The sequence below is a fragment of the Nymphaea colorata genome, chromosome 8 (genome assembly GCF_008831285.2).
Source record: "Nymphaea colorata isolate Beijing-Zhang1983 chromosome 8, ASM883128v2, whole genome shotgun sequence".
NCBI lineage: Eukaryota > Viridiplantae > Streptophyta > Magnoliopsida > Nymphaeales > Nymphaeaceae > Nymphaea > Nymphaea colorata.
This window is the reverse complement of record NC_045145.1, coordinates 21648542-21661605: the sequence shown is the minus strand read 5'-3', so window position 1 is coordinate 21661605 and position 13064 is coordinate 21648542. Positions and strand designations below refer to the sequence as shown.

General features: G+C 39.7%; 1 protein-coding gene across 1 annotated transcript; it reads right to left on the bottom strand.

Annotated features, from left to right (window-relative positions):
• Positions 1-505: 505 nt before the first annotated feature.
• On the bottom strand, positions 506-12608 carry LOC126410286 (uncharacterized). The gene is made up of 2 exons (XM_050078973.1): positions 12354-12608; positions 506-943 (listed from the first exon to the last, which is right to left on the bottom strand). The coding sequence occupies exons 1-2, from the start codon at positions 12442-12444 to the stop codon at positions 579-581; spliced, it is 456 nt and encodes a 151-aa protein (XP_049934930.1). The 5' UTR covers positions 12445-12608; the 3' UTR covers positions 506-578.
• Positions 12609-13064: the final 456 nt, after the last annotated feature.

Sequence of the window (13064 nt, the reverse complement as noted above, 5' to 3'; positions counted from 1 at the left end):
TGGTGCATACTCCCGGCTAGCTATAGGTGGGAACTTGTGCAGAACCTGGTATTTCTGGATTAAGCTCTTGCATGCGTCAGAAAAAGTATCATGAAAAAAGGCAAAGAATTAAGCTTATTTTGAAAACTATATGAACATTAGGTGCATTTTGTTCATTATCAACAAAAAAGGTTAGCTGTATTAGTAAAGTTGCCCTTAAAAAGAAACATTTAGTCTGAAACTTTCACATTGAAAGTAAGTTATAGTTAACTAACATAAGACTTTAAAAGAATGTCTCTAAGTAGCCCATATGGTCAAAATGCCAAGTTCCTGTGACTCATCTGGCTTTAATTCGTCTTAGCGGCAGTTGAACTACCAATGTCAGCTAGGCCAACCACCAGGGACAAACAAAAATTTCCATTGTCATTGACTTTGGTTTTCCTTATATCAATAAACAATCACCAAACCCTTAATCCACTAGTACTGCGCCGCTCATTGATATATGTATATAAAGGACTTTCTGGGCATCGACAGAGGCACAGACCAGCTAGCAAGTAATTGTAACAGCTATCACCTCGATCCTTTAGCATAGCTATGGCTCACAGAGCTCTCCTCTCCTTCACCATCTTCGTTTCCTTGTGCCTTTTCAATACTGAAGTGGTAGTTGCAGCCCGCCACTTGCTGCAGAGTACCCCTACAACAGGAGGTGGCTCGGCCATCCCTGGCCTCCCTAACCTCCCCTTCTCCTTTCCCTTCTCCATCCCCAACATCCCCACCATCCCTACCTTGCCGTCATCCCTACCCTCCATTCCTCCAATAATGCCTTCTATTCCCACCATCCCTTCGATTCCATCCGTCCCCAAGAACCCCTCGATTCCAACTATCCCCCAGATGCCTTCAATTCCCCAAATTCCTGGCGTTCCACAGTTCCAGATTCCTCCAATGCCTTTCTCGGCGCCACCACCTTCGTAGATGTCTTGGATTTGAAATCTTGCATGGGTGGCCTTTGGGTGTTTGCTTGGCTGCATCGCGCTAGTGTCATCCGGTCTCATCATGTGATGCTCTTTGAAGATGGTTCGGGGTCGAGAGTTGGAGATTTGTTTGATGTTTGTAGTAAATTGTGAGTGTGCATTGTGGACCTGTTGCTGGGATGTCAAGCCTTTAGCTTTTCTTGGGAGTATGAGTTCTAGCCATGGAGTTTCTTGTATTTGGTTTGTTCGCTTAGTTGAAAGATAAGGTTGATTTTTAATCTGTTGCTTGCTTACTTGTGCATGTAGAAGAAAGTGTTGAAACCACACAAGGGAATATCAGCTTCAGTTTCTGCAATTATATTCCCACTTTCTTATTCCTGTGTGGATGTTGTGGCTGTAATTAGTTGTAGTTGATCAACTCAGGCAAGTAGATCAGCGTGTAATGTACATTTTCTGCTGAGCGAAGATCCAAATTTGACTAGCCCATAATCTATTTTTCGAATTTAAAACTTAACCACCGCCTGAGCCTTCCGAATTGAGGTATGGGCTACGTTACGGTGTCTTTCTGATAACTGACAAGAAAACTTAGGCGTTAGACTGCTTCATGTGTCAACATATCACGAAAACTTTGCCAGAAATAATAATTCGGATCAAAATTTAATCTCTCTCTCTCTCCCACATATGAAATTGAACCATGATGATCGCATTTACCAACTCCATCAAAAAAATACGATGACATAAAAAAGGAAACCCGCTTGGCAAGATGAAAGCCATGTGGGTTGAACTAGGCATATACGAGATGCTCTTGACGTGCATGAAATATAAAAGATCGATCTTTCAACTATCGGCTTGCTTCAAAACCGATCATGGGAGCTCGAGAAGCTACATTTTCATGCGTGGAGCTCCTCAGTCTCAAATGCATGATTTGACCATATGGATCTTCTCGTTATCTTGTCCTGCACCATGATACCTTCATCTCTGTCTACATACTACTATTTAGGGATCAAGAACTTATCCAACCATATGGAGGTTTCTCGTGCGATATGTTTACTATTGTTGGTGGAGGCAGAAATTTTGTTCAGAGAAGACAAATGATATTTTTTGTTCGATGGAGAGAAAAGGGACATGTTTATATAAACAAGGTATTTGGCAAACCTAAAGAGGTTTGTAGTGCCTTCCATGCACATGGCCGGTGCTTACCATGTCAATGAGTCTAACAAGTAGTACAGAAAGTCAGTTAAATTGTGAAGTGAATCGGAGATTTCATAAAATGTTTTAATAAATAGTTAAAAGTTCACACATGGCTTGCTTGAATTGGCCAACAAATTGAACCCGTTTGAATCAGTTTTCCACTTATTTAATTTGAATCAGTCAATTCAGAAAACACTAGGTCTAACCACCTTCAACTATATGTTATCTTACGATTCAAATTTTGACAAAAATAAGTTGGTTCATAGCATCCGTCAACAATGTCAAACAAGTTGTAGTTAATAAATCAGTTTTTCGTTTTCTTTGTTTTCATTTTTTTTTTTGCCTTCTTTGGTGACTACTGTCATCTGTCAACAATGTCAAACAAGTTATAGTTAATAAATCAGTTTTTCGTTTTCTTTGTTTTTCATTTTTTTTTTTTTGCCTTCTTTTGTGATTACTGTCACCCAATTTTTGTTAATGAATTCCAATTTTGTCGGCTTTCTTTTGGAGACACTTTTTTATGGTTTTAGAGATGATCTTTCCATTTTGGCTAATCATTTTAGCTAGCTTAAATAAAGAGGATAGTGAAAAGCTTGGGCAGATTCACGTATCCATCTTGTAGACAAAACTGAGTCACATGCATTCTTATTAAAAAATTAGAGTGTATTTATGTTTTAAGCTTGCTTTTCACTTTTGATATTGTTTCACTTGTAAAAAAAAATAGTAGCAGTCAAACAAGCAAACTAAACAATTTTATCAGCTCGTCTTGGTTAGTAGCAGTACACAAAAAATATTCCTATCGTTTCAATTCTTTTTGCTTTGTGTTGTTTGCTGGTAAAGATGTGAACCATGCATTTTACTTGATCAAAAGAAATTTAGAAATATATTTCTTTATCATCAAACACAGAAATATGTTTCTGGAAATATATTTCTCAGTCATCACACACACATCAAAATGGAAATCAAAAATATTTTTCTCATTCATTTTTTGTAGGAAATATATTTCCAGAAATATATTTCCAATTTCAGATTTTCAGGCCATCAAATGGCCCCTAGAGGTTGAAGTTTTACTTTTCAATCTCCAAGCAGACATCACGACCATTGTGAAGGCTTTTGGTTTCATGATCATATCTCTAATTTTACTCGTCCTATCTGATAGTTTGTTTACATCCATTGTTCTCGGATATGTTTTGTTGGAATGAATTCGTTTTCATCTCTCTCTCTCTCCTTCTCTACCTATTTTTGTATCTTGCGCTCCTAACTTCTTGTTAGGATAAGGAATTCTTATGTTAATAGATGTGTTTCTGTTCAATGAGCATCTACTTTATTAATCAAACGGTTATAAGCAGTAGTGCATTAGTAAACTTTGACAGATGAATCAACTTCTCACCCATTTAATCTTTGATATCTGGCTAATGCGCCCAACGTGGAACCCAAATTGACAACGCCGATTAAAAATTGATGTCGTCTTGATAGTTTGCATAACGATCGAGATACAGATAGAATTATCCAAAAAAAATCCTTACGAATTGAAACATATCAAGAAAGTAATTAATACCGAGATGTGAACCAAGTTGCGCACACCACTCCACTGCTTCCAACACATGCGCACCAAAGAGAATAATTCCGCTATTTCTAGAAAATGACAGACCAGGGTGATCCTGGTCATGTGATGCCTCAGTGCTCGAAAATTGGTGAACTGGGATGGTGCATACTATCAGTTTTAAGTGGGAACTTGTGTAGGCCCTGATATTTCTGGATTAAGCTCTTGCATGAGTCGGAAAAATTATTATGAGAAAAAAAGCAAACGTTCAAGCTTATTTTGAAAAATATATTAATATTAGTTGCATTTCTTTTTATCACGAGAATGGTTAGCTGTACTAGTAAAGTTACACTTAAAAAGAAACATTTAATCTGAAACTTTGACATTGAAAGTAAGTTACAGTTAACTAACGTAAGACTTTAAAAGAATGTCTCTAAGAACCCCATATGTTCAAAATGGCTTTGACATTGAAAGAAAGTTATAGTTAACTAACATAAGACTTTAAAAGAATGTCTCCAAGAAGCCTATATGTTCAAAATGCCATGTTCCTATGACTCATCTGGCTGTTATTCGTTTTAGCGGCAGCGGAAGACACCCATAGCTGCCACGGTTCACAATTAGGGCAGGAAGGTGAACTACCAACGTCAGCTAGGCCAACCACCAGGGGCAAACAAAAATTTCATTTGTCATTGACTTTGGTTTTCCTTATGTCAATAAACAACCACCAAACCCTTAATCCACTAGTACTGCGCCGCTCATTGATATATGTATATAAAGGACTTTCTGGGCATCGACAGAGGCACAGACCAGCTAGCAAGTAATTGTAACAGCTATCACCTCGATCCTTTAGCATAGCTATGGCTCACAGAGCTCTCCTCTCCTTCACCATCTTCGTTTCCTTGTGCCTTTTCAATACTGAAGTGGTAGTTGCAGCCCGCCACTTGCTGCAGAGTACCCCTACAACAGGAGGTGGCTCGGCCATCCCTGGCCTCCCTAACCTCCCCTTCTCCTTTCCCTTCTCCATCCCCAACATCCCCACCATCCCTACCTTGCCGTCATCCCTACCCTCCATTCCTCCAATAATGCCTTCTATTCCCACCATCCCTTCGATTCCATCCGTCCCCAAGAACCCCTCGATTCCAACTATCCCCCAGATGCCTTCAATTCCCCAAATTCCTGGCGTTCCACAGTTCCAGATTCCTCCAATGCCTTTCTCGGCGCCACCACCTTCATAGACGTCTTGGATTTGAAATATTGCATGGGTGGCCTTTGGGTGTTTGCTTGGCTGCATGGCGCTAGTGTCATCCAGTCTCATCATGTGATGCTCTTAGAAGATGGTTCGGGGTCGAGTGTTGGAGATTTGTTTGATGTTTGTAGTAAATCGTGAGTGTGCATTGTGGACCTGTTGCTGGGACTCGGCACATATCGAGCCATTAGCTTTTCTTGGGAGTATGAGTTCTAGCCATGGAGTTTCTTGTATATGGTTTGTTCGCTTAGTTGAAACATAAGGTTGATTTTTAATCTGTTGCTTGCTTACTTGTACATGTAGAAGAAAGTGTTGAAACCACACTAGGGAATATCAGCTTCAGTTTCTGCAATTATATTCCCACTTTCTTATTCCTGTGTGGATGTTGTAGCTGTAATTAGTTGTAGTTGATCAACTCGGGCAGGTAGATCAGCGTGTAATGTGAAGATCCAAATTTGACTAGCCCATAATCTATTTTTCAAATTTAAAACTTAACCACCGCCTGAGCCTTTCGAATTGAGGTATGGGCTACGTTACGGTGTCTTTCTGATAACTGATAAGAAAACTTAGGCGTTAGACTGCTTCATGTGGCAGCATATCACGAAAACTTTGCCAGAAATAATAATTCGGATCAAAACTTAATCTCTCTCTCTCTCTCTCTCTCCCACATATGAAATTGAACCATGATGATCACATTTACCAACTCCATCAAAAAATACAGTACCATAAAAAAGGAAACCCGCTTGGCAAGATGAAAGCCATGTGGGTTGAACTAGGCATATACGAGATGCTCATGACGCGCATGAAATAAAAAAGAAGAGAGCGATCTTTCAACAATTGGCTTGCTTCAAAACCGATCATGGGAGCTCGAGAAGCTACATTTTCATGCATGGAGCTCAGTCTCAAATGCATGATTTGACCATATGGATCTTCTCGTTATCTTGTCCTGCACCATGATAGCTTCATCTCTGTCTACAGACTACTATTTAGGGATCAAGAACTAATCCAACCATATGGAGGTTTCTCGTGCGATATGTTTACTATTGTTGGTGGAGGCAGAAATTTTGGTCAGAGGAGACATGATATTTTTCGTTTGATGGAGAGAAAAGGGACATGTTTATATAAATAAGGTATTTGGCAAACCTAAAAGGGTTAGTAGCGCCTTCCATGCACATGTCCGGTGTTTACCTTGTCAATGCGTCTAACAAGTAGTACAGAAAGTCAGTTAATTTGTGAAGTGAATCGGAGGTTTCCCAAGATGTTTTAAGAAATAGTTAAAAGTTCACACATAGCATGCTTGAATTGGCCAACAAATTGAACCCGTTTGAATCAGTTTTCCACTTATTTAATTTGAATCAGTCAATTCAGAAAACACTAGGTCTAACCACCTTCAACTATATGTTATCTTACGATTCAAATTTTGACAAAAATAAGTTGGTTCAAAGCATCCGTCAACAATGTCAAACAAGTTGTAGTTAATAAATCAGTTTTTCGTTTTCTTTGTTTTTCACTTTTTTGCCATCTTTTGTTTTCATTGTAACTACTGTCACGCAATTTTTGTTCTCATTTTGTCGGCTTTCTTTCTCTCAATGACCATTTACTTTTTCCAACCAAAAGGTCGCAAAGAGTGATGCACTAGTAATCTCAGATAGATTAATCAACTTCTCACTCATTTGTATTGTATTCTATCTCTTGCTAGTGCAGCCACTTTGGCATACTTGTTCCTCTGCGTTACGTACGGGAAAATTGCAGAAACACTTGATCAGGAGCGAAGAAAATGTTAAGTTATGGCTTTCTCTGCATGATTTGCCGGACAAGCATACGTAATTAATGCTACTTAGCGAAACAATTTTTAGCATATACATTCAACCACTCTCAAAACTACCAATAAAGGTTATATTATGATCATTGGCTAGAGTGGTGCTGTTGAGGTTATAAGAACTTATAGTTCTTTGGGTAATTAATAAGTTCATTGCTTCGAAAGATCGAGTTGCATGCACCAGGGTGGTGACTGGTGCGTACAACATATATACATGGGGCTGGTCTGGGGCACTGTAGGCTCCATCGAGTTCGTGCCATGGATGTTATCTTTCCGGTACACCGTTTTCTTTAATATTCATCTAGCGCGAACATTACATTTTCCTTTTCTAATTTGGAAGTTATTTGATAAATATCATTTACTAAGACAAAAGAGTCTTAAATTTTCAGTTCAGTCTTAAATTTTCAGTTCTCAGATTGGCCTGCATTGTTATAATCTGGAGCCCGAAATACGATCTGGATCGGCTAGTAAGTCCGACTCTAAACCTATACTGTCAACCCTGGCTTGAGGGTACCACCAAAAAAGTAAATATTGTCTTCGTAATTTGCATAATGATCAAGATATATGCTTAACAAAAAAGAAAAATCTTTAAGAATCGAAACTTATTCACAAAGAAATTAATGAGTTTTGTAAACCAGGCCCCTGCATCCAACTCATAGGCACAAAGGAATTTAGAAACATTTTTAGCCATTTCGGAAAAGTAATGGAAATTTAGGAATTCCATTTTTTCACTTTCCATTTTCAATCCCCAGAGGTATCCTGGTCATTTGTTACCTCACTGCAAATCACCAGCTTCTAACGAAATGGGATCTTGTGTTGGGCCTGGCGCGTAGATCAAGCTCCTGCGTGCGTCAGAAAAAGTATCATGCAAAAAGGCAAAAAATGTTAAGCTTATTTTTAAAAATAACTGGATATTAGGTGCATTTTTTTTATGACAAAAAATGTTAGCTATATAAGTGAAAAATTTCCCTTAAAAGAAGACTTTTTGTCAGAAACTTTGACATTGAAAATAAGTCATAGTTAACCAACCCAAAGATCATCTCTAAAACCATAAAAAAGTGTCTCAAAGTGTCAATAATTTGGACGTCCACACTGACACTGCCTCCATTTGCATTAGTGGCAGTTGCAACACTAATAGCTGACACAGTTCACAATTAGGGAAGGACGGTGAACTGCCAACCTCAGCTAGGCCAACCACCATGGACAAACAAAAGTTTCAATTCCCATTACTCTGGTTCTTTGCATACATCAATAAATAATCACCAACCTCAGCTAGGCCAACCACCATGGACAAACAAAAGTTTCAATTCCCATTACTCTAGTTCTTTGCATACATCAATAAATAATCACCAACCTCAGCTAGGCCAACCACCATGGACAAACAAAAGTTTCAATTCCCATTACTCTGGTTCTTTGCATACATCAATAAATAATCACCAACCACATGATCCTCTAGTTCTTCAATAAATAATCACGAACCCCATGATCCGCTTGTACTCCTCTTCTCATGGATATAACCTATATAAAGGACCTCCGCATCGACATAGCCACAGATCAGTAGCTAGTTATCTAAAACATCTCTCACCACAGCCATGGCTCACAGAGCTTTCCTCTCCTTCACCGTCTTCGTTTTCTTTTGCCTTTTCTGCACGGAAGAGGCACTTGCAGCCCGCCACTTGCTGCAGAGTACGCCCACAACAGGAGGAGGCTCGGCTATCCCTGGCCTACCATCCTTCCCGTTCCCCACCATCCCCACATTGCCATCATCCCTACCGTTCATTCCTCCAATGCCTACAATTCCCACCATCCCCACAATTCCATCAGTCCCCAAGTTCCCTTCTATTCCAACTATCCCCACAATGCCTTCAATCCCCCAAATACCTGGCGTTCCAAAGTTCCAGATTCCTCCAATGCCTTTCTCGGCGCCACCACCTTCATAGAATCATTAGACGTCTTGGATTTAAAATCTTGCACGGATGGATTTTGGTCATTCCAAGTTCCATGGCGCCTAGTGTCATCTGGTCTCATCATATGATGCTTTTAGAAGATGGTTCAAGGTCAAGAGTTGGAGATCTGTTTGGTGTTTGTCATAAATCCTAAGTGTGTGTTGTGGTTTAATTACTAGGCCTATGTACATGTCATGTGAACACCAGCTTTTGTATTGTGAGAGATGGAGTACTTTCTTGTATCTGGTTTGCATCTTTAGATCGAAAGTAAGATTGATTCTTTGCTGTTTGCATACATATGCAGAAGAAAGAGTGAAACCCCATACAGTATATGAATATTTATCAGCTTCCGTCTTTGCGAATATTATATGATCCCCACTTCATATTCCTGTGTCGATGAATGCTTTTGCTGTAATTTGTTGTAGCTGATCAACTCGGACCTGCAGATCACGCATGTGATGCATATATTCTGTCTAATGAAGATCATAAATTGAATATGCGGGATTCTCTCTACTAAAAAATTAAAAATTAACTTCTGCTGCATGTCGCGCCTTAAAAACATAAAGGATGAGTTCAATTGCAAGTAGTTAGTCGAATCGAGTTGCGTACGGCTTATGTCCCTGTTCCTTTACAAAACAACTGCTTCAGGGGTAAGCAGATCACAGATTCTGCCATATCCAGAAGACTAGTTAAGTGTGGCAGTGTGGAGAATAATTACTTCTAATTTTGAACTCCACAATATCTTAAACTGAATCATCCAATTCAGCGATTGGTCAACCATGAATTGCATGGTGCTTACAACGAAAATGAATGGAATCGGCCATGCTGCTGATTCGGTGAATCATCCAGTTGATGGATTGATGAGCAGAAGCAGTTGTTGTAATTAACCAAAATAATGTTATGACTTACTTTTGGAAAGAAAATATAGAATTGAATTGACACACCTGCATTGGCGAACGAATCGAATTGGTTTGTTATTAGATCCCCTTTTCCCATGCGTCAAAAGTTAAAAAGGAAATTTATATTTTACATTCTGGCGGTCGTGATATGATCACGTTTTGCTGAGATATTTCCTTCTGTCTCTTGCACATGTGAAATCTTCTGGACGATTCCCAAAAAAATAAGGCGTTTTAGCAGCTTAAATGGCATCTAATTACCAAACATTCTCATAGTGATCTTGAATTTTCTGAAAATTTTCCAGGGTCTCAGTCCTTAGGCTGCGTTAAATCAGGTGACCTTGGTTCGAATAGCCGCATTCAAACCGTCGAAGGCTTTCTTTCTTGTTAAAATTGTTATAGTGTAGTTCGTCGAGAAGGAGACATATATCCTCACATCTTTTGTTATTTTTGTAGGCGCTATTCTCTTGATGCCATTGAGAGTTGGACTGAAAAGAACCATCAGTGGTTTTGGGACCTGATACTGTTGGTCATCTCAAATCAACCCGCCTTCTCGTCAGCTCTCCTGGGCAGACGATGGACAGAGCTCCTACTCCACTTCCATAATCTACCACTCTTCTTCAACCTATCCATGCTCCCTTCCCATTCCAGCTCTTGTGGGTCAATGGTCCGCCTCCGAGGATGAAGTTACATGCTTGGTTCATCAATGTAAACAAGGTCCAAACCCAAGTCAACTTGAAATCTTGAGATTTGTCGTTTGCAAGTCAACGTGTTTTATGCAACAAGGCAGAAGAGAGATCTTTTCACTTATTTTGGGAATGTGCAGTAACACAAAAGCTTTTTCATGCATCATGGAATTTTCCTTCCTCATTGGTATCCGAGCAGTCTTTTGCACATGACCTTCTTGGTCCTATTAAGATTCAGAGCTTCAAGAGATGGTATTTCCTTTGGAGGGTTTGATTATGTTGCTTCTAGTGGCACATTTGGATGATGCGGAACAAAGTCTTCTTTAGAGACCAGGTGTATGACTTCAATCTTCGAGCGGACATCACGACCAATGTGAAGGCTTTTTGGCGCCATCATGTTATCTCTAATTTTATTCGTCACTTTCTCATCTGATTGTTTGTATGTTTTACATCCATTGCTTTTGGATGTGTTTCGTTGAAATGAATTGCTCTCTCTCTCTCTCTCTCTCTCTCCTTTACCTATTTTTGTACCTTGCGCTCGTAACTTCATGTTAGGATACGGCATTCTTGTGTAATGTTAATAGATGTGTTTATGCTCAATGAGCATCTACTTTATTAATCAAACGGTTAAAAACAGGAGTGCACTAGTAACCATTGATAGATGAATCAACTTCTCACCCATTTAGTCCTTGATAATGTGCCCAACATGGAACCCTAATTGACAACGCCGATTAAAATGATTCATGATCCAGATATAGATAGAATTAACAAAAAAAAAAATCCTTACGAATTGAGACTTATCAAGAAAGTAATTGATACCGAGATGCGAACCAAGTTGCGTACACCACTCCACTGCTTCCAATACTTGCGCACCAAAGGGAATTAGTTCCGCTATTTCTGAAAAATGACAGACCAGGGGTATCCTGGTCATGTGGTGCCTCAGTGCTCGAAAGTTGGTGAGTGCATATTACCAGCTTTAAGTGGGAACTTGTGTAGGCCCTGATATTTCTGGATTAAGCTCTTGCATGAGTCGGAAGAATTATTATGAGAAAAAAAAAGGCAAACGTTTAATCTTATTTTGAAAAATATATTAATATTAGATGCATTTTTTCTTTATCACGAAAATGGTTAGCTGTACAAGTAAAGTTACACTTAAAAAGAAACATTTAATCTGAAACTTTGACATTGAAAGTAAGTTACAGTTAACAAACGTAAGAATTTAAAAGAATGTCTCTAAGAACCCCATATGTTCAAAATGGCTTTGACATTGAAAGTAAGTTATAGTTAACTAACATAAGACCTTAAAATAATGTCTCTAAGAAGCCTATATGTTCAAAATGCCATGTTTCTGTGATCTTAGCGGCAGTTGAAGACACCCATAGCTGACACGGTTCACAATTAGGGCAGGAAGGTGAACTACCAACGTCAGCTAGGCCAACCACCAGGGGTAAACAAAAATTTCATTTGTCATTGACTTAGGTTTTCCTTATATCAATAAACAACCACCAAACCTTGAATCCACTAGTACTGCTCCGCTCATTGATATATGTATATAAAGGACTTTCTGGGCATCGACAGCGGCACACAGCCACACACCAGCTAGCTAGTAATTGTAACAGCTATCACATCGATCCCTTAGCACAGATATGGCTCACAGAGCTCTCCTCTCCTTCACCATCTTCGTTTCCTTGTGCCTTTTCAATACTGAAGTGGCAGTTGCAGCCCGCCACTTGCTGCAGAGTACCCCTACAACAGGAGGTGGCTCGGCCATCCCTGGCCTCCCTAACCTCCCCTTCTCCTTTCCCTTCTCCTTCCCCAACATCCCCACCATCCCCACATTGCCGTCATCCCTGCCCTCCATTCCTCCAATGCCTTCAATTCCCACCATCCCTTCAATTCCACCAGTCCCCAAGAACCCCTCCATTCCTCAAATGCCTTCAATTCCCACCATCCCTTCAATTCCACCAGTCCCCAAGAACCCCTCGATTCCAACTATCCCCCAGATGCCTTCAATTCCCCAAATTCCTGGCGTTCCACAGTTCCAGATTCCTCCAATGTCTTTCTCGGCGCCACCACCTTCATAGACGTCTTGGATTTGAAATATTGCATGGGTGGCCTTTGGGTGTTTGCTTAGCTGCATGGCGCTAGTGTCATCCAGTCTCATCATGTGATGCTCTTAGAAGATGGTTCGGGGTCGAGAGTTGGAGATTTGTTTGATGTTTGTAGTAAATCTTGAGGGTGCATTGTGGACCTGTTTGTGGGACTATGTACATGTCGAGCCATCAGCTTTTCTTGGGAGTATGAGTTCTAGCAGTGGAGTTTCTTGTATATGGTTTGTTTGCTTAGATGAAAGTTAAGATTGAGTTTTAATCTGTTGCCTAATTACTTGCACATGTAGAAGAAAGTGTTGAAACCCCATAAGAGTATATCAGCTTCTGTTTTTGCAATTATATTTCCACTTCCATATTCCAGTGTGGATGTCCTGGCCGTAGTTAGTGGCAGTTGATCAACTCGGGCCAGTAGATGAGGCGTGTGACACATGTTCTGCTTAGCAAAGATCCAAAATTGAATAGCCCGTAACCTTTTAAATTTAAAACTAAATCTCCTTACGCGCCTTCCAAATTGAGTTATGCTTACGTTACTGTTTCTTTCTGGTAAGAAAACTTGGGCGTTAGACTGCTTCAGGTGTCAGCAGAACACGAAATCCGCCAAAATCGAAATATATTAATTCGGGTGGGTTCCTTAAAATCTTTTAAGAAATCATTAAAAGTTGACCATGGCATGCTT